Source organism: Rhopalosiphum padi, chromosome 1 (assembly GCF_020882245.1).
Source record: "Rhopalosiphum padi isolate XX-2018 chromosome 1, ASM2088224v1, whole genome shotgun sequence".
NCBI lineage: Eukaryota > Metazoa > Arthropoda > Insecta > Hemiptera > Aphididae > Rhopalosiphum > Rhopalosiphum padi.
The window spans coordinates 39,281,881-39,306,415 of NC_083597.1; the positions used below are offsets into that span (position 1 = coordinate 39,281,881).

A 24,535-nucleotide genomic window follows, 5' to 3' on the forward strand; every position below is an offset into this window, starting at 1 on the left:
TCTACTTATTTTCAAATGTATCCGTTAAAAATTAATTTTAATTATTGAAAAATTATTTTATCACCTTGGATTGACTTTCCTAGTTTTAAAAAAAAAGATACATAATATGAGTAATAGTTTGTTAATTATTTCAATTAATTACTTTGATACCCTCAATTAATTACAATACATTTATAGCTATGTAATTGAAACGTTATAAAATGTATGAGCTATAAATATTCTGATGTTATCACTTATGTTTTTTTATGAACATTTTTGGGTAGGTATTAAAAAAACATCTCTAAAAATTCATAACCCTAATCCAATACATAACTTGAAAATTAAGCTTAATTCAGTGTTAGTTTTTAAATTTTATGATAATTATTATTTATTAATATTATATATCGTTACACCGTACCAAATTGAATAAGACAAATGAAAAAATTGATTTTTTTAATTTTATGTTTAGTTTTAATTCTATTTATAATGTATAGAAATTAGCCATCACTTAACATGCCTTTCTTTTTATAAATGTATTACACTTTCATTGTATAATATATGCATATAATATAGATATATAACTGATTTATATACTATTAAATGCACATAAATTTCGTTAATGAAGTTATTTTTTTTTTCAGAAATATTTGATTAATTAAATAATAATTATAATCATAATTAATATTTCTTATGATTCTTTGAAGTATTTAGAGTCGTTCATATTTGTGACAAATGGAATAATATTACAACACCTAATTTAATTACATAAAATATCATATTACTTGGAATTTGTGATGTATTGTTGGTGTTGTAGTCTGTGCCGTCAAACGTATCCTAGAAGAAAATGTTATTATAAATATTGTTATGAATTGTTATTTATACTTAATAGAAAAAAATAAATCGTACGTACCACTGTCATGTTTGAAACAGAATTTGTCTTTTGTAAATCGACATGTTGATTTCGCCTTTTCTGGCTGTGAATCCGATGTATCGCTCTCAGCCATAGCTCTCTAAAACACAAAGAAAATTCGAATTAAGGTGGTTATAATAATAATAATAATTGTATAACATTAATTGAATATTAGTACTACCCATTGCTGTACATAAAATATGGTTTTTAAACTAACTAATTTTACATCAACGGTTAACAAAAAAGGATAATATTTTATTGCTAAATAAGTATTAGGTATCTTCCAATAACGTGGTATAAGTATATATTATGCGAATGACGCGATGTACCAATATGCTATCTCTTGTTGAATCAAATCATACAGCTCAAAAGAATAAATCCGTGTTGCTTCAGCTATAAACAAAAATATCAAAAAAAATAAATTGAATTCTCATCTCTATTATGTTTTTTGTTACTTAAAGTAAGATTCTCCAGACAATGTAGTCTCTATGTCAGAATATTCATCATCAACCCGTTGTTGAGATATCAATCTAAATAACTGTAAGTACGTCTTGTTATAACATTTACAAAAACCTTTTTCTTTTTATTCAAACATAAAATGTACGAGTCAATCACACTAAAACATGATTTATTCGTAGATTATCACCGGTCTGATATAACTTTAGTATATCCTTTAGTATAAGCTGATTTGACTATTAATAATATATTTACATCATTTTAACATGTATAAATAGCAAAACACCAACAGTAAATTATATATATATGCCATTCGGAGGGTTTAAAGTGGAACAAAATGGCGAAAGGTGCTGTAATATTCTCTGTATGATTTCTGTAATATTTTGAACTTTTACAAAAATGTATCTTAAATGATTCTGATTTTATTGAATTGTTATTTAAGCACATTGTTATAACCGATGGTAGGGAGAGTTCTTGTGTTCATTAATATTTCAAAACTCTAAATAAGATACCCTATAATGATATGAATTAAATTTACATGTACACTTTTCATTTTGACACCATATTTTATTTTTATTCAAACTAGCATATATTTCTTCAGAATTTAAACTATGTGATGATTATACATCATAATCTTTAATAAAAACATATTTTTATGAAATAATACAATAGAAACATTAATCGAATTTTCTTTAGAACTTACATTATACGTACCTATTAACTTGCCTTGATAAAATAAAATATACCAAATACAAAATGCGATATAAATAAAATAAAAAGTATAGAATCAAACATATTATGGATTAGTGAGATGATAAAAAATAAATAAATAAGTTTATTCTGTATGTAATGATATTTGTATGAAACCAAAAATGTTTTAATGAAATAACTTCATAATAAAATAATAACATTTTGATAATAAATAATTTTTTTGAACACAGAAAATAAATTATTTCCTAAGATTCAAATTGAATGTTCGAATGTACTAGTTTACCATTTGAAGAAAATATTAAAGAGAATGATTCCTAGACGTGGGGTCAGAAGTAGGAGGACTGATAACTATTGCGCCGTCTTTAAATCGTATCAATAGGATATATTATTTAGTGTTCTCACTTATCGTTAATTAGATTATTAACATAGAATCTCGTGGTTTGTATTGTATAAAATAAATATTTGTTTGATATGAATTTACATCTATCACGCCTGACTGTTACTGCTGGGTATAGTTACTCTTTTCAAGCTTCCATGCCTTGTGTGCACATTTCCCGAAATGTTTAGAAGAAGACATTTTAAATAATAAGGTATAAAAACATAATATAATAATAAACATCAAATTTATTTTGGGATTAACTATGTTTTAATAATGTTCTATGGAAATCCGGAAGAATATGTAAATAAGGACTAAAATAAGAAAACTAGCAGAATGATTGATGTCATTGATGAAATAACGATATATCGTTTATCATATATCGCTTAATCGTTTATGTAAGGGATTTAAAAGTCATCGAAAAGAGTCTTATTTGGTTATTAATATTATTAGGATGCACAGATGATTAATTTGATATATGTTAGTACCTTCTTTGCTATTTATATATTTTATATAATATTATCAAGTATTAAATAAGTATTAAGTCAATTTAAAGTCTATAATAACATTTTAATACAGTATATTAAATTCTAAAGAATAGTTATTTTTAAACCTAACTATATTAAACAGTTTTTTTTTTTACTTGTATGACTAACAAATCAATAGTTTATGAAAACAATTTTTACTATAAGACTATATTTTTGTAATATTAGGTATAATTTAGAATAATTTTAAACAAAATTAATACCTATTTATATATATGACCAACTTTTGTAAGAGATTTTATACACATAAAATTAACAAACCTCGATAAATAATTCGTATTGTGTTTATTTAACCGTATATATTTAAATATTATATTAAATCAGTAAATATAATATTATGGCTATGGCAGTTAAATAGAACAGATTTTGACATAGAGTGAACATTTTCAATAAAACTCGTAATATTTTTTAACAACACTTTATTGCGTCGCGCATAACGTGTAAAACGTACATATATCTAAAACAGTCTCAGCATACAAATTAATGTTTGTCTGGGATTGAATTTTAAGCACGTGGACGGCGTTGGTATTTATATTATATATATAGTTACCGGTCGTTTATTAAGATGATCTATTTAAGGCATATTACGTCGCTTGCGTTCATATTGTTAATCTTCACAAAAAGCAATGCAAACACATTATGAGTCACGTTTATACTTTCAAAATTAATTATTTATTGAAATAGCTGTACACGATATGTACGTACCTATATATTATTATGGTATTAAATGGCACCAGTAAATAATATACCTACAAAAATAAATTTATTATATACGTTTTTGTAGGTCATTCAATAGGCACTGGACAAGCTCAGTGATACAAGTTGCGGGCCAGTCATACCGAACGGCTCATTCAGCCGTATGTATATGTTTCAGTCAATTGTGTTCATATATAATATGATAATATGGAATCCGATTTTGACGTTGTCAATGAATGAATTTGTAGAATTGAAGGACACAATTGAAATGGAACAGATATGTTTTCAGCTCAAAGACACTTTATTTATTTATTTCTCCCAAATCACTGAAGTTTAAATATTTGTTATTCCGTTTGTCCGTGAATTTATTCTTTTAATTTAAGATTTTGAATTAAATTATTATTAAAAATTCAATAAGAGCATCATAATGTTTTTGCAATGTTTTTTTTTGGATTACATACATATTATATGAATGCATAGTAAAACAGTTAAATTCAATAAGTATTTAGAGTAATAATTGATTTATTTATAGTATACATATTGAAATTATGAAAATTGTTGATTTTTTAAAGCGAGAAAACTAGACGTTAGATAATAACTATAATGGGCATGCAACAAACACACTTGCTCAAACCTACTGTATAATATGACAGGTAACGACTCTACATAAAATGAAGCAAACATAATAGACAACATCATTTCTAATTGTTTGGGTGAATTTAAATCTATACTTTATCCCTTACTTGACACTATCATTTTTAAAACTAATCGAATACAAAAATAAAAAATAACTCACACCTCAAACTTGTTCCTTATAACTCATAATAGTATAGAGTAGTATGGGTTATCCCATAATAAAAATAAAAATAAAGTGGTGTTGCTTGTTTATCTAAAATTTAGAAAAAAAGACATTAAAAATGTAGACTAATATTATGTAAATTTAGTATAACACGTATAGGTGTATAACTATTATTTCATGATGAAGTATCTCCAATTCCTGCCTCTTAGCTCATATTCTATTTTTGTATTTTCATATCTATATTATTTTATCTATTAAGCGTACTATTTAGCTCTATAACTGATGGTATAAATAAAAAGTTGTGTTAAAAAAAAATTAAGGTAATAAATGTAAGTTAACAACAAAAAATCATTAAAATATTATTCGTTTCTGATAATTTGCAAAACACTTTAATAAAAATAAAAATAAAAATTGAAATCAATTCAACTATAGTAATTGAAAAAGTTTTATACACACACACACACACACACTCAACCTAACGTAGCTTGTTTTGATTCGTTTGTGTACGAAATGATTTAGAAACATCAAACCAGAACTAATAGAAACAGAAACCATTATATAAACGAGTTTGTTATTTCTGATGCAATAACAAAAGATTTATTCCAAACTTCGATTATTTTTTTTTTTTTGCAATTGTCAGGTGTCTATATATAATATAAAAAGAATAAATAAATAATACATTTAATCGCTTTCTGCCTGGAGTATATCATAAGATGCCACATTATTCGACGACATATTTATGACTTCCGATAGTAGAAACTGGAAACATACGACTATAATATTAATGATACTTTAATTTATTATTATGCATGTTAAAAATATTAATTTGTTCAGAATGTATTGAAAAAGTATAAAGTTAAGTTCAAGTAAAAAAAAAAAAACAACTTTATAATAGTATGATAATATAACTAGGTATTTTCAATAAAACCGTATCTAAAAATTAAATATGATTCATAATGTCTAATCCATCATTTATTCCTGGATCAATACCAGGAAATGATAAAAATTATCTTTCAGAATAAAGTTAAAAATAATTTTTTTTTTACATATTTTTTATGGCTGTAAATTATAATTCATAATATTTATTCAAGAGGCAACCGGAATACTTACAAAATTACTAGACTACCTATGCAGAAGTCAGTGGGTATTATATGAAATTTAAAAAAAAGAAAATATATAAGTCGATATTTACTTATCATAATTATGAAGAAATGTTAATTTGGTTATAAAATAAACTATTTAGCTTATTATAATTCTTTAATACTAAATAATTATATTATACTTATACTTCTATGATGATAAAATATCATTAGCTGTTTTCCGTTAAACTAAAACTGTCATCTTAAATGTCCGTCATCCTCATCTCTCTACTAGATTCGTCGGTTATGGATATAATTATATATAATGCTACGTGTGCTAAAACACTAATAACTACATATTGACAACTATGACGATAAAATTATGTGAAAGTTATAACAAACTAAATATTATAAAATATAATCAGTAATAGTAAGTCAGTTGTAAATAGTTGGAAGTAGATAAATATTAAATTATAATAATAAACGAATATATTAGATATTATTATATTTTATCTATATACATTCAAAACTTTTGATAACCAAAAACATTTTGTTAGTACAAACCGTTATAACTATTATAATACATAAGTAGAATATTCATTTTAAAATGTTTGAAATTTTAAATATATTATTAAACATATTGTATTATTTTATGTTTTATGAATACAAATTGCTAATAACCCTACATGTTTGTAAGTAGTTTAGATTTGCTATGTAAAATATAGGTATATTATGTTATATTACATACACAATATGTGGTCATTGGTCAGGCACATTTTTACGGTTTAGAAAAAGGAGATTACATAACATTCCATGTAACCCACACATTTTTGTAATGTAACTTTTAGACGGTTAATTTTGTAAATACAAATAAAAAAATGAAGATGATATTTATCATAAAAAATTATAGAGTACCGGGATGATAATTATATTTATTGAATTGATACACGTTTTTTCTACTTCAACTGAATTGTAATACGATCAACAGTTCTATATATCGGTGACTCTATATACTCATATGTATCTAACCTGAATGTCTCCAACCTTACAATATTAATCCATCACGACATTAATAATGCATTACTTTACCCCTTTTTCAACCCTAGAAATACCTGTCACAGGAAAATAAATTAATTGCCTTGAAATAGAAGTAGAAACCCATCGAGAATACCAAACAAAGAGTATTTATGCATATCATTTAAAACGTTTAATTTCAATGTTTTTAGACATAACTGATTTATCTGTCGGCACGTATATAATGAGATTGTTTTTACTGAAAGAAAATATTGCATTTATGATTAGGAGTTAATGAATTATCATTAGGATTATTAAACTATAATTAAATTACTAACATGTACATACATCTTATTTATCGTTTTATATAAAAATATAATGTTATACATAAATATAAAATAACTTTGGGATAACGCGTGCCTACAGCTAATAAATAACTTGACTTTGACAAGCATGTCTAAAAATATTAAACGAACATTATATCTAGTTAACTCGTCTCTTCTAGATACCAATATAGTAAACAAAAAAAAATCAAGTTTGATAGTATTATAAAGTCTACACGAACAACTGTATTATATAAACTGTAGTAATCATAAAAATAATGATAACTGTAAACATAAAGGAAGTTTACTTTATAAAAATAAAATAAAATAATTAATAGAAGAAAAATATGAAAAACGTAGTCAAATAACGTGACACGACGAGTATCAATTATGCTTTTATTTTAGCATTAAACAATATGAATTATTTAAGATTATATAGATAAAATGTAAAACGTTTAACTATCAATGCATTATTGTCATGTGACAAAGCATATTAAACTAAACAATTGTTAAATTGTCAACGATATGCAATATGCATAAAATAATTTATAGACTCTATTATTATATAAATTAACATTTTTACATATTTTTTTTTATATGGCAAATAGTTTAGCAAAGATAACTTAGTTGAAAAACCCCAGTTGACTTTTTTAAATTATTAAAGTTGAACTACATAGTACATACTACAACATCCAAATTATAGATCAATTAAATTATGTACTAAAATATACACGTTATAATATTATAATTCATCAGTTGAAATCCTAGACGATTCTTAACCAGCAGAAAATTTAAGATATAAAATGTTCCAAAATATGACATATATCGTGCACGGTATCAGATAAATATTTCTTAATACACATAATATGCAATTTTTATATAATTTTTTTTTTATTTTAAAATGTTTAACAATTCAATGTTTAACCATAGCGTATACCATGTATAGTATAGTTTATGGTATATTCAAATATTTACAAATCAATATTTCGACATTTAAATGTTTGATCTATGTCAACTTCATTTTATACAATGATGTATAAAATGACAAGTTCTTTATATTTTCTTAAGGTGACAGTTATTGAAGAATACCGAAAGATGAGGTCCTCTGGGAAACCTTTTTGGTACTCAAGTACTTATTTAAAATTATCTATATGGAATTGTATAATAAAAAATAATGTCAACACACCTACGAGTATATTGATACAACTAAATTTAATGTTTTTGAGAAAATTGACACACATATCTTATAACGTACATTTAAAGGCATAACTAATTCTAAATTCATTAAACATATTCAAAAACTTTAAAAAAAAATTCATCTTGAAAACTTCAATTTTACTAAAGGAAATGTATTGTGATTCACACAAAACACAAAGCATACATTATCACAATAAATGGATGGAAAAAGAAATCAAATACATCGATAAACTTCAGTTGTTATTTATAGAATATCATCATAAGTGTTTGTAACAATGTCGTTATTATTATGATTATAATCATAAGTCATAACTAAGCGAGACTATTCTAATTAACTAAAATGGTTCTTATATACTTAATTAGAATATACACAAGCCTACCGTGTAGATGTAATAGCATTGTTAGTGTTAAGTATCTATAATCTATATGGTAGGTATATTACATTACGAACAATTAATATCATTATTTAGTAGGTTAATATCAGAATATATAGTTTATATAACTTAATAATTGATATAGTTCAATATTTATTTTAACTCACAGTCATATAATATTTTTTTATAATTTCAAACTTAGTATATCTGTTAGATATAAATTTATTTTAGTTCCAAAACTTAAAGGTAAAATAAGCCACGTTAAAAAAAAATGTTAATAATTATATTAATGATTTAATTGAATACTTTACTTTTGATAAACTTTCACTTCCCCCACTTTAAAAAACAATTATATAATAATATTGATAATCTCTGTAATATATTATATTGTTATATTCTAAAGTGTAATAATAAATAGAATAATTGCATGAGAAGTCAAAAATATTCTATTACTAAACAGTATTTCAATATTTCATAATAAATACGTAGAATGTTCTAAGTTTACTATTACATTTTATAATACTGTTAAAATAATTTAATGAAATAACTAAAGTAAAGGAAAGTTACTAAATGTCTGTAACTATTAACGTTTAATAGATTATTTGATAAAGATGCAATTTTACAGCTGTAAAACTTCATTTTTAATTAAAATATACAATTTGATGTTTAGTTGATATATACTAGTATTTTAATTTTGATTTTTAAACATAAATATTTTACAATATATTTATTTGGATTTAAAAATAAAGTTATATTTTTCGTAAGCAATAATAAATAATCTGACGATAAAATAAAAACAATACGGTCGCGGTTTTTAAGGTATAATATGAAAAAAATATTTACGCCGCAAAGAATAATAATAAACATTTAAATGACAACGAATAATTATAAGTTATAACATACGTATATAATACGACTCAAACTGTTGGTCACATACACGCACACAAACATTAAAGCAATGTACCACAATATAAATTACTATATTATCCTATTGTAGGTATATACATTATAATATATAAGTATTACATATATACATAGTCTTTTAGTCGCATTAATCATATCCCCACGGAGGGACGATGGGTAACAAAAATATCAGAAACCGTTCAACAACAAGTCGTTACGACAATCCAGAATATTATAAAACTTTCACATACGCTTGCAAAGGCCAATGAACAATGTTTTTGAACTTTATTACGACCAGACCCCGACCCGGCTCTGCCAACCGACGTCAATCCTTCGCGTACTTTGCCATGCCATACACACGCACAAATGCATACAATATATATGATATTATATGTACATAGAGCAGACGAATACCCGTAGTATATATTATATATTTCTTAAGCCATCCCTTTGTCATAGAGACGTATGCGTACGGGGAGTTAATGTGAATATGTGCGTTTTTGTGATTTTGTTTTCACGCACAACGATATCTTTTCGCGCGATGCACGTGACGTACATTTTTATTGTCCACTCGGCTTTTAACGGCCACCGACATTATAGTCGGAATATTGTTTTCTCCGGCTCGTCCTATATACCATCATATACCATATTACTACATGCACCCTTCTATTTCAAACATCCGACGGGTAACGGTATTATGGCTTTTCAAGTATGTGTGTATACTAATGAAATCTAATAACAAGGTCGGCATCAGAATGGCAAGAACAAGGGAAATTTACGATTGCTCTCTCTCTCTCTCTCTCTCTCTCTCTCTCTATATATATATATATATATATATATATATATATATATATATATATATATGTCAACCCATCATAACCGAAATCCCAAGTAAGTGCAGGTATATTAAATAAGATGAAAATATTACTACGGAATGTGTGATATTCTTATATTTTATGCGAAGCAATATTTCTCGAATATCAACAACTATAAATGACTATAATAATGTTTACCTACCGAATGTAAATTTTACACACACACACACACACACACACACACACACACACATACAAAAATTAAAGTTTTAATGCTTTTGTATGAAGAATATTTGAATTGATTGTATATTGAATTTGTATGGGTCGTATATATGATTTCCAAGTAATGAAAATAATTTTCTTAAATTTACGTAGCTGTAAATTCCAATAAATATCAATGCATCACAATAGTATTTGAAAACTATTAAGTATTACATTTTTTAAGAACGCACTAATACTAAGTGAGTGTGTTAAGTCATTAAAACAAGTGTAGCAAGACACTATATGTACCTTGTACCTAGTTAATTAACAGCTAAATGGAGTTAAATTAACTCTGTCGTAGTGCACTGATTAAGACATAAATTGTTGGACACATGAGTTATATTATTAAACAAAGAATAAAAAACAATAGGGAATAATTCCCGTGTGCCGCACAACTATACATATATAGTGATATAGATACTCAAAACGTTGAGCATAATTATTGTTCGATAGTATATAGCAAAAAAAAACAATAGCTTAAATTATAAATACATTTTTATTTTTATTTTTATTTATTAAACATGCATAAATTAAATAAACGTTTTTAAGCAATTTGTTATATTCATAGTTTAAACAATTACTAAAAAAAAATAGTTAAAGTATAATATTATATGTACAGGGTGAGTTACCATGTTGTTCGCCTTGTATATAGTTATACCTTAAACATTATGTGAAAGTATAAATTTAGAATTTACTATAAATTATAAAATAATTTTTAGGAAAATTAATAATTTATATATTTTATTTATTTGCATTTTTAAGTTTACCTAACTTAATCTTCTAAACTTTGAAATCGTTTATAATATAAATACATATTTTCTTATAACAATAGGAATAAAAGATAAGAATTTATAGGTATAATATTTATAATAATAATAATAATAATAAATAAATAATAGTTACTTAATAAAAGAATAGTGAATTAAAAGTGCCTTAGTATATTTATGTTTGATATAACATATCATAACCTTTTTTTTTTAAATATTAATGATTAAATCAGTACCAATATATTATTTATGATTGTGTAAAATGCATAATAATATTTAGATCAAAAGCTAAACAATAATAAAACATAATATTATAAAAGCATTGTTTCTTTACAAACCCATTTCTATATGTATAAAAAGACATTTATAAACATTTAAAATGAAATAATAGTAAAATCAGCGAAGTGTACCTATTTGAATTTAGAATTATACAAAAACTTTTAAAACTGTTTGAAGTATACGTACGTATATGTTTTTATTTTTATACCGACTGTTTCATCTATGCTTGACTGTCAGTTTTACGTTGTCTGAAGATAAAAAAATATTACTTACATTTTTATTATATTTTTAAAGTTTAAATCATTTTTTATTAAATGTTTTCTTGCAAATATTTCTCAAATCTATGAAACATTAGTTTTTATATTATACACAATTAAATTTAACAATTTAATATCAACTTGATAAATAATATTAATTAATATAATGACGAAGAAATAGTTTTTGAATTTCAAAATAAATAAAACTTATTATTCAGAATAGCTATAGCTTTAAACACAAATTTGCATAATTATATGTGCTCCTATATTATAATGATATATTACCTACTAAATTTAAAATTGACTAAATTAAATATACATTTTTATAGTTGTAATACGATTTTTAATTAAATAATAATCTTAGTGAAAATTGCTATGTGATATTATTATAGATACAATTTTACATATGCACATATTATCTTCAAGTACTGCAGTTTGGCAAAGAGATGTAATGATACTAAAAGGCCTTAAAGTATATGAGAAATGTTTATACTATTTCACCAAATCAAAGCAATGCCTTGTCATTTTATTATATATATTAAGAAAATTTCGTTATAAAAACGTGTACTATTATTATCTCTGACCTTTATTTGGCTAAACCTAATACCGGATAAGGATTGACTGACTGAACCGACCGACTGTACTTTTGACAAAAAAAATATCACTTAGACAATGACAAAGGTGAAGAGCTTTTTATATGTATAGAAATAAATGTGAATTTATTTGTGTAACTAAAATTAGTTTTAATTTAGTATGAAAGTACACATTTAGTATTATGTAGTAAAATTATAGTGATGTAAATTATATATTATGTATTTCAATATGAACCACGATTACCATAAATTATAATTAGGTAGTTCATTATAATTTAGATAAATATATAAAAATGCTATTTCTTACACGATAATGTTACTGTTTAAAAATATAATATGAATAGTAAAATGATAGTTACTGATTATGACATATCTGTTATATGCACTTCAGTAAAAATCTAAAGGTTAAGAATATAGGTATACAAATACATGTATAGGATTTTTTTTAATTTCTTTTTTAATATAATATTATAATCGATATTTGATGTTTAATTATTCTAGACGTATATATGACATGGATACAAAACAATAATATATAATTTATTATAGGTAGATGACTCTTGAGTATTTAAAACTGTGTAACATAAATCGTATTTTTAATCGAGAATTTCAGAAACAGGAAATAGTGTATTCTTTTTTAGTACTTTTAAATAAAACTTCATATTCGATTGTACTTAATGGCGACATTACATTTTCATATCGAATTATGTGCACATGTAACCGATCCATTACTGAAAGTTTAGTGTCACGTGCTCACTGTAAAATCCAATACTATAGTTAACATGAGTAATTTGACTCCTCTGGTTGTCAACGTGTAATACGATCATATGGTTTTTAAATATGCTGTTAGAATGGTAAACATCTCCTGTATGGAGACTATGTATAGGTCGGTCACTCAGCTAGTTGTTTGATTTTAGTTGATGTATTCCGTTCTTGAACCAACAATGCCGAGTAGGAATACATAAATGACCAGTTGTAGGAGTGATGGAATTTTCAAATAAAGCCCATAGGAAAAGGGTATATATATGATGAGATGTGGATATTTTTTTTTGTTATCGTATATATGATGTACACAGACGTGGAGAATAAATCTAAAACGAAATGACAAGGGAAGAGTCAGAGTGCGGTAAATAATACATTGATAAATACTAGACCGTATACTAGATATGAGAATTGAAAAAAAATATGTTGAATGGACTGTCGCTAACTCAACAATGGCAATGATCAAAATGATCATGGCCGCGGATTCGAGGGAAAATATTGAAGTTTGTCTCCACTTGTCGCTATCGCTATAGGTTTGTGTGTGGCTACAGTTATAATTTATGAATATTTCGACCTATTTCACGTCAAATATTTGAAGTTTTTTTTTTTTATAACTCACATTTTAAAATATTTCTGCTTTTATTCTGGCAATATTTACAAGTTAATTTATCATAAATGTGCTAACGATCAAAGTTTTAATACAAAATATCTTAGTAACTATTATTAATAAACAAACCGTAAAAAGCTTACTAAATAGTAGAAAATAGTTGGTAATTAAAATGTCTAAAGTTGTTTTGATCCATGATGGATATAAAATTAAAAAATAAATCATTATGATAAACTATTGTACTTTAACTAAATATGTAAATGAACATGATAATAAATAATATATAGACAATATAGAAGAAAATATATTATAAATATAATAATTATATATATATATACTCCTGGGTTTATTATTCTTTAAAATATTTAATCTATTTTAATAATTATTAACATTTACGTTGAACTATAAAGTATTTTATAAACAAATATTTTTAAAAAACTATAGTAGGTATACATTGTCATATTGTGAATACGTAATAAGTACAATTAAAACTATTTAATGAAATCTATTGAATGACAAGTAATTCAGTGATACAATTTTTATAAATAGTGACGAAATTTATTTTTTAAATTGTTTTGTCAGTTATTTTTAATTTTAATAAACTAATATATAATTTAACTAAAAAAAAAAAAAAAATCAGTTGTTTGTGCTTTAACAGTATAATTTATAGTTTTATTCATTTATTAATCCCGTATATTTAATGTTATGCTAGTGTTTTCGTCACATTTAAAAGTTATAGGTACATATTGGTAATATTGTTAGTATTTTTTTTTACCGAAAACTAATGGTTTTTAAAATAACCTTGTAATTATTTATCTGAAAGATAATACTTTGATTTTCGTCAAGTATAATAATAGCACAATGTTTTGAAATAAAATATTTCGATATTGGACCTCTTCGTATAAAATCCAAACTTCCTAATTAGTCAGCGTTCGAATACAATTTAAAAAAAAACGAATATAAAAGGATAGTTCAAGGGGGAAAAATGTGGAATTAATTTGATTCGCGCACGCAGTCCACGTAAAGTAATTTAAATTGAAATTCTCTGTAGATAGAGTTTACAGGATGCCTTCGTGTACTGTAATCCTACATTTAGATGAAAGGAAGAAAAGTTTGTTTTTTTTTTTAATTTTTAAAGTATTTTATAAATTCATTATAAAATTTCTGACAAAAATTAAATATTTTCAATTATTTATTATTTGAGTACATAATTTGTTTAATTGATAGTGATAAAACAATTTTATTTATTATTAAATGTTAAAGATTAGAAAATAATGAAAATCGTTACCTTTTAAATTTTTAACGCCCTTTATATAAATGCTCAAAGATATATTTTTTAACAAAATATTATGATACATATTTAAAAAAAATATATTAAACATAATATGCATATTAAAGTTTTGCTTTTAACAATATCAGCGTTGAATACTTCGATGAATATTGTAATATTTAAATTGTTGTTAATATACATGCCTTATAGGAGTTGTGATGATTAACATCTAAAAAATGTAAAGTTTGTTAAAAGCTATAATGAAAGAAGATTTACAAATTATATTTCAAAATTAAGATAATTTAAGCAATTCATTACTGTTTATTTTTAAACATTCAAGCTGTTTCATTAAGATACAATAATAATTAATGTCACGAGATAAGGGAAAAATGTTAATTATATTGTTTTATATTTAACTGTCTTAAATAATAATATGAACAAAATAAGAAATGGAGTTGCATATTTATAGTTTAATTGGTTTTACTGTATTTGTATTTAGTATTAACCTTGGTAAATAATAGGACTAATATGAATTAATAATTAATATCATACAGCTATTGAGCTATCTTTGAAAGTTAGAAACATTTCTTTTTTTACTTTACTAGAAGGTATAATAGAAGGATTACCAGAAAAATTATATAATAGGCGTATATATCATCAGACGGAATTAAGCCATAAATATAATTCCAAATTTGGGATTGAACTTTATAACTTCAATAGTATTTAAATATGTAGAATAAAAAACAAACAAAAAAATAAATTGAGTTAAGTAGTAAATATCAAAAAGTTTAAGCTTTATATAAATTATCTATATAAAAAACCTATTCGATTCATTAGGTTTTTTTTTAATATACTATATTTGTATTTTGTCAACATGTATTTTATAAAATGTGCACTTTAATTTATTATAACTCATCTTATATACTTCTCCTAATTTACGTATTTTTCCTAATACACATTAAAATAATAGTAACTTCATACTAACATAAATATGAGTTATATACTGAAGCTTAAAATATTACTAAATAAATTAACACCAGTTTGTGTTGTAGTGTATATAAATATTTACTAAAGTAAGTTACAGTAAAACGAATAACATAATATCAAGATTTATCGGACTGTTATTTTCAAAACAAGATATTTTAAATAAATGTACGAAATACTTATACTTTATGAATTAAAAAAAAACTAAAAAGTTATGTTTTAAAAATAACTGTATTTTGCAGTTTTTTTGAATGAATATCAAAATAAGCGTTTAAAAGGTGGGTAGGTGGTAGAATTTCATGGTTACGATTTTGCTAATTACTATATGTATAAATGTATCATTATAAAAACTAATTTATATGACTAATTGAGTATACAGTGTTAAAAAATTTAAATGTTTATTTTTTGAAAAACGAAGAACAAAGTAGTAATTTTATCACGTATTTACTAACTTTTAACATGATAATGAAATGTACTATATATATATATCAATACTACTGATTTTGATCAACTGTCTATCAATGTAATACGTGCTGTAGTAGAATACAACGCGATAAAGTGAAATATTTACCTTATTCTAGTAAGACGTTTTCAAACAATATATTTATATTAATTTATTAAATTGTATTTATTTATTTTAATTAAAAAATTATATATTTCACTAATATTACATAATTTTCTTTCGTTAGTCATGATCAAAACTTGAATTTATGTGTGTTCTAAATCGTTATTAAATAGAACATACAAGTAATAAAGATTGTATAAACAACCCTTAAAAAAATATAATGATAATAACAAATAAATTAGTAACCTATAAAGTCAGGGTTAAACAGATAAAAATTGTCTTTATTGATACAATCTAAATAGCATCATTTTAAATTCAATTTGGCTTAAAACACTCGAATCAACATCTTAATTAATCACACAGCTGATAAAATAATGTTTTATATTAAACGTATTGACATTTTTTTAAATCAATATTCAATAAAACTATTTTTAATTGTTTAAAATGACTGAAGACAACATAACAAATAGCAGTGAATCAGTTATTTCGACTTTCGGTATTTTTAGATACTTCATATAAAATTATACACTTTTAGTGTACTTAGATTAAATTACATATTTTTTTATTTTTTTTTTTTAGAAATTAAGAATGATCTTCAAAAAATGATTGTTGATGCATTTTCATTGTTTACAAGTGCAGACAATATTAACATCATACCAATTACTGATCTAGGCAAGGTTATTCGTCATATAGGTACGCATAAGGCATAACGTACCTATGATAGACAAATTAATGGTTTACAAATATGATTCCTAATAAAGGTTTATTAAATTTATTAAATTTAATTATATTTAATGAATTAATTGTAATAAATATTAATACAATATATGCAATATCCATATAATAGTTTATTTGTAATATACAAGATATAAAGTTCATAACTATATACATATATTATTATGTATAGGATATAATTAGGGATAATCATAAATTGTAATAACTAAATATTATACTCATCATATAGTCATACACATTAACTATTTATCAGACTCACACAAAATAAAGTTGGATACATAGACAATTGTCTGGTCATCATTTCGTAGCCAATTGTCTATTTCTCCAACTCCATTTTTATGAATATATGAATACTGAAATGGGTAAGGATTTAACTTTTCACGTAGTGTGTACTACACTTAATCGGTGAACAAGGAACAACGGACGTGTCACCCGTCTATACGCATATATTGTATAATATTTAAGTATGAAAAATACCTACCGCGCGTATTTTACATTTTATTATTATTTAACTATTATATTGCTGGGTACGAGAACATAGAATACCTACATGAGACCGTTTGACGTGAACTTTGTAAAGAGAGCGTGGGTGGGGGCGAGAGAAAAAACACACTGGCGCCATAAAATAATTTCGTGACGACGAGAGCTTGGTGTAGGTAAAAGAAAAAACCTCGGTCGACCCGTCCAGTGAAATAACAGAGAACGTCGTTTATCGACATAGAGCGATCGATTTCAGTGATAGATGTTTACATCTAAGCCCTGCCGCAAACTACAGAAAAAAGAAATTCACAACACTGGTATGGATCCTCTGCTCTGTACCGCCATGTATAAATTCATGTACCAGGGCAAGACCTTTGATTTATTCGGTGCGCCAACGTTTGTGATGATTTATGGAGGAAATATATAATTATTATCCTCGATGAATATTGTTTTAAATTTTATTTTGTGAAATCCAAACGGATAATTTGCCGTCCCGTGCTATAATTCCATGCGATATACTATTATTACTGGCGTGTATTAAGCCTTTAATATTATTTCTGTTCGATTGGTATTTGTAAATGAACGGACCTGCGACAGTAGATAGTAGCGCATAGTCATAATTACCTCAGCTGCTGGAGGGGAGGGATTTAATAGTTAATAAGTAATGATGTAAAATAACACCTATAATTCTGCACATTAAACAAGGTTATCTTCTAAGTTTGAAGTATTGCAAATTGTAGATAACCGTCGACCGTGGTATTAACTGATGACGCTGCCAAACAAAATTTCAAGAAATTTTAAAACAATTTAAATCCATTGGTAAATGCAATAACATATTGACAAATATCTATTAATTGTATTTTTAATATTTTTAATTATATAGTTCAGTAAGAAATTTGAAAAATTCACTTGTGTAATATTAGATTATATAGGTATAACATACGTGCAGATACGTGATGCACGAAATTACAAGTTTTAATGTTGAGTCTATTTTTTATGCTCAAATTTCTATTTGATTTTACTATCGGCACGTATTATAATATTTACTTTCAGTTGGAAAAAATTAACAAAAAACGATTTGGTTTGGTTTTTTTATTGGTTTTTTAAATTAATTTTTTTTTTTGTCATGTGGTAGGTATACATAAAAGTAACGTTGACCTATATTATTAATATACCGATGAACAAAAATTGTTTAATAAATATTATTATTCATGATTATGTATGTGTAGTATATGTAGGTACTATATATATTATATAATATATACGATATACCTATTTGTAGTTTGTATACCTAGTTTATAGTATTGTAGGTTTTTAAGTTAAAACTTTTAAAGTATCAATACATAAGTTATTTGTACCTATAAGTAATGTATTGTGTAACTTTTAAAACGTTAAAATAATATATTTTAAATAATGAATCAAAAAAATGAAATAATTATTAAATCTATTTATAATATGATTATTTTTATTTTTTCATTTATTATATTTTAAATTTGTCAACATATTACATATGTTATTACAAGTTTTTTATTACAATTTAGAATTTATTTATTAAATATAGTATGAATAGTCAGAAGATATGTGATGCGTGTGTTAATTAATTAAAGAGTAGGAGTGATGGGGAGTGAGATTTTGTTTATTAGGTATGTTAGTATAGCTAGAAAGGTATTTAAAATGGTAAAACAGTAGGGTGATCTATAATATTATTTTTCCAATTTAATAACAAAAATCGATTGTATCATACCTATTATTTTTCAAGAAATCCAAAATTAACCGATATAAAAATAGTGATATCTATAAAACCAACTGCCACTTGAAACGTTGCCAACGATACTAATCAATGAATTTCCTTGTTTGTAGGTATTATTATTTTATCTACTTTTTATACTTGTAGAATTCTGAAATTTAAATCAATGGATTATTTTTACACATTTATACATATAAATATATAATGCACTACTATCATCATATTTAAAGTTCAAAAATCGAGATAAGTAGATATATGTGTTTATATAGGTAAGTGTAAGTTTAATAAATAACTATATCAAATTGAATAATTACTTAAATTGTTGTCTTTATGCAATTTTATACTTTAGAAAAATAAAATAAGTACCAAAAAGCGAGTGAAATGGAAGCGGAACCGGGAACATAGGTACTATACGAATACATTGAAAATGGCTTCCCGAAAAATTTTCATACTTCATTTAAAACTGAATAACTTTTTAAACCAAAAACCCAATCGAATAATTTCTTTAAAAGTTGTATACCCCTTCTTTTAAACCCCTTTCAGTGTTATTATGTATTTTATACGCGTGGATATTATTATATCTGCAGAGCGAGAATAATGTTCAGGCAGTCAATTCAACTAAGATTGTGTGAAATGAATGATATTTTTGCAGTAGTAAGCAAAATCGCAAAGAGGGTTTGTAAATCGTTGTATTCAAAGCGGTATTCGAATTAATAATAATGTCGAGGACCACAACGGATGAAATACGAGGTTTCAAATCACGTAAAAAAAAATCGATAGTAGTTAGTTTTTCAAAGCTGAAATAATATTAGTGTGCTTGGAGATAATATATGGGTAATGTCAAATGATCAATTATAAATTTCAAAGCAGCTGCAAAATACATTTTGCGAGGTAATCGAGTTATTTCGTTTTCAATTTTTATGTTGTAGGTATAGGTACATTTTAATACTAAATTATAAACATAGAACTTATATATTATAGTATACATTATGTATGTATATATTTTATTTAGTTTTATAATTATCAAATGGTTCAGAGTAAACCGATAAAATATGATCATATAAAATAAAAGACACAACTATCATCAAAATACTGATGTATTAAATGGATAAATTACGAACAAATTAAATTCAATTTATTACATAATAAATAATTATAATATAATGTTAAAAAAAACTAAAATTATAAATAATGATATATGTATATGATTTCTTAATAAAAAATATATGATCATTGATAATGATAACCATATAAAGGATTAATTAAGCAATTTAATTAAATTACTAATTTTAAGTTTAATGAAAATATTGTTGTTTTGTTAAAATGACTTTAAGAATATTAAGTGACCAAGTGTAGGCAGTGGCAGATTTTCAACATTTTTCTGGGGGGGGGGTCCTAAATATTATAGTATATTGTATGTGGATCTAAAATTCAAAATTTACAAAATAAACTAGTCTTCTTATATAGTTATATATATTAGTGTCTGGGGGGATCCAGACCCAATGGATCCCCCTCTCCCCCCCGAAAACCACCACTGAGTGTTGAGCATGATAAATTAGGTAGTTGTACTGATGAATTAAAATATTTTATGGCACAGTACCTAATCTATATTATTAATTGGTCATCTTAATGATATGTGGTTATCGTTTTAATAGATATATTACAATCTAAATTATTATCTTAATAACTTATTATATATATATATATCTTCCTAGAATTAAATGCTTTTCGGTTACATTATTTACAGTTGTCTGATTTGTATCTTGTTCTTATTTTATTTCAACAAAAGAAACTAAGATTTCAAACAAGAAAGAACGATAAAATGAAATAATACACATTTGGTTAAATGCATTATTCAGAGTTGTTCAATATCTCGAACAAAAATACATTATACTGGTTGTACGTTTAATCAAGTTTTCGTAAATTCGAAATAATATTCCTAGCAAAACATACTTATACTATGTAATGTATATTTATTTTTGATATTTAAATAACAAATATTTTTCAACTTTTTGTTTTATATTTCGATAATTAATTATGATGCACCATTACAATCAATGTTATAATATCATGTTTATACGTTATAATTTAAACATTAAAATCTAGAAGCTTAACTTAACTAGTCTAGATGTTCAGCGAAACCCATTAATATTAATTAACACAGACCATTTCGATATTATACTTAAGTACTATACGTTAATAAGATGGTGCAAACAAACTATAACGTATGAAACGACTGCATTAATTGTATTAATAAAGTTTACTAAATTAGTTAGACTTGCACGCATTTATACAACTAAAAAAAATGCAATGCTAACCCATAAACTAATATACTACATTTCTTAAACATATTATATTTATCAAAAAGTTTTTGTAACGATACTGATTATTATTTAGGATGTGTCCCAACCGAAGAAGAACTGATCGAATTCACAAGTTTGGTAGAAAATCAAAATGAACCGAATACAATCAATATAAATGTATTTGTACCACATATGGAAAAACAAATAAGAGTGTTTAGGTACCTAAAATGTATTTATTTTTTAATCACTTTACATATAAAAATATCTGAAATACATAATTCCTATGTATATTATTTAATTATAAAATAGCTAAAACGTGTATGTTATATGAATATACAATCAAAAAGTGACAATGACAATCATGCGACGATATTCAACAAAGTTAATATTAGATTTTATAAACGATAACCGGAATATGGTCAAGACGTTTTTATTTTTATGGCTAAACTAATTACTTGTTTTATTTTCAGTCCCTAACTTAACCTAACACTTCCAGCAGATAAATCCACAATAGGACATACGATATCATTATAGACTTATTACCTTATTTCTGAACAAACAGCAACTGAGAAAGTCTTCTTTGGTATTTTTAATTAATAACTATTTTAGGTATAAACCGGGGACGGCGGACGAATTGCTGCAGGCATTTCACACGTTAGACACAGAAAGTAAAGGCTCGTTGTCTGTGGATTTTATGCAACAAGTGCTTCGTGAAGGCGATTCATTAGATCCCGACGATATTACTGAAGCAATTAAGACCGCTTACGACCCCGATTTCCAGTGCATACATTACGACATATGGATTCACAAGTTAATGGTAAGTCTAGTCACAGCCACGGTTTCGAGATTTAAAATTATGAACGGTCACACCTTGAATTCTGATTTCAACATTCATCATCAACTCATAAATCATAATGCGATGATACATAGAAAATAAAATATTCAAACCATTCTGACAGGTACTAGATAAAATATGTATTTTAAAAATCGAAGGGCGGTAGGCAACATTGATTTTTTCACAGTACCTGCAGGAACTATCCAGGTTTTGAATGATTCTGGTTTATAATATACATAATATTTTGTTCAATGACGACTATGAATACTAATTTGTAAAATCCACGAATCTATGGCCATCCATAAAACGAAAGGTTACAAAAGTTAAAGTAGATAAGTAATAAACTAATAACCAGAACCCAATGCTATTTCATAATTTATTTTGGCGAATTGTATCGCGCAGTAGAGCGTAAAAAAAGAAAAGCGAAAAGCATAATAAAAACCCTCAAAATCACGCAAACGTACGTGACTTAGTTCCTTTTATTAATGCGTCGTATATAGTAGGGTGCGGGATCTGACGTATTATTATTGTCATTGGGAAAACAATCGATACATTTTTTTTCGTTTTTAATTTACGTGTTTGTAAATTATGTGACGACGGTGGTAATAATAATGGCGGTAAACATCACAAAGGTCGATTAATAAACGAGACGGAAAATCGATCGACAGCGATAAATCCTCTGCGCAATTCCGAGCGCGGTGTGGTAAACACGCGAAGCTATAGATACTCGGAGGCGCACTATAGAGCTCTAATTCCAGGGATAACTTTATAAATGATATAGCGACAAGTAAATGTCCTCGAAATTAATTTTAATATGCTAAAATACGTTTAAAAAACTAGGGAGAGGCTATATGGATAAAACTGGGGAGGGGCTAAGCCCTCCCTAATTGCGCCTATGTAGGTACTGCAGTATGGCCAGTAAGTGCTCATTATATACATCGTAATAATTATATTTAAGTTTTCGTGGTGCATTTTCCTGTATACTGGTCATATATTATATCATTAATTTTGTACTTAAAATTTCATTTTCATTTCCGCTGCTGCAGGGAAAGACCAAAACGGACCCGTACGCTTTAGTCACCAAGGATCTCGTTTCGACTAACCGGGCGAGGGCAGCGGAAGACGGAGAACTGAACCGACTGTTATTGTCCTCTGAGAATAATGATATTGACCCGGCTGTACAATATTAGAATTATACTGTTCAAAACCAATAAAAAAATATATATATTACGACTCGGCGATATTTTACACGTCTTATATCGTATACAATATACGTCATAATATATAATGTTATGATACGTTATTATATCAATATTATATTTATAATACACGCATATACTGCGCGCGTGCGGACGCGATACAACATGACTCGAGCACCACCTGAACTGTTGACGGTGCGCTACGAAGGGTAGGGCAGGAGGTAATTGGGTCGTAAACAGGTCAGTCGCAAGACAAAAGAAGAAAAAGGGGAAACTATGTTATACGCTTAGATATAGAAAAAGAGCGGAACGCCGCCGTGGCGGTGCGGGTAATAAGCTCTGCATACGGTTTTGACACGGTTTCAAAAACGTCTTTTGGTCGTAAATGATATACATACCTATATATATATGTGTGTGTGTGTGTGTGTGTGTATACATTTTTTTTTCGTTTCCCGAGGACTCGCTTTTATCGAATTAATCGCGTCGAGCTCGTGCGATGATGGGCTTTTCGGACGGCGTGCCAAAAACCGTATATAATACCAAAACGGCGACGCGACCGACCGACCTATACCGGCGGCGGCTACGGCGACGACGACGACAACAACGACGACGGTGCATGCGTGTCGGACCTAATGCCCCGGAAACGCGTAGCCAACGAGGCGGTTCGCGAGCGCGCACGTCATCGTAGTTCGCTGGACATATATATATAAAATA

General features: G+C 25.9%; 2 protein-coding genes across 4 annotated transcripts in view; one reads left to right on the forward strand and one right to left on the reverse strand.

The window, feature by feature from the left end:
- Positions 1–24,535, reverse strand: part of LOC132927173 (adenylyl cyclase 78C) — a 127,557-nt gene that overhangs the window by 56,770 nt on the left and 46,252 nt on the right. For all 3 annotated transcript variants that reach the window (XM_060991651.1, XM_060991665.1, XM_060991674.1), the window contains exons 3-4: positions 890–989; positions 762–813 (exon numbers count right to left, since the gene is read on the reverse strand). In XM_060991651.1, coding sequence (XP_060847634.1) covers positions 762–813; positions 890–989 — 152 coding nt within the window. The remainder of the gene's footprint in view (positions 1–761; positions 814–889; positions 990–24,535) is intronic.
- Positions 16,967–24,130, forward strand: LOC132917179 (dynein regulatory complex protein 8-like). The gene is made up of 5 exons (XM_060977791.1): positions 16,967–17,018; positions 17,102–17,215; positions 21,882–22,005; positions 22,397–22,604; positions 23,669–24,130. The coding sequence occupies exons 1-5, from the start codon at positions 16,967–16,969 to the stop codon at positions 23,810–23,812; spliced, it is 642 nt and encodes a 213-aa protein (XP_060833774.1). The 3' UTR covers positions 23,813–24,130.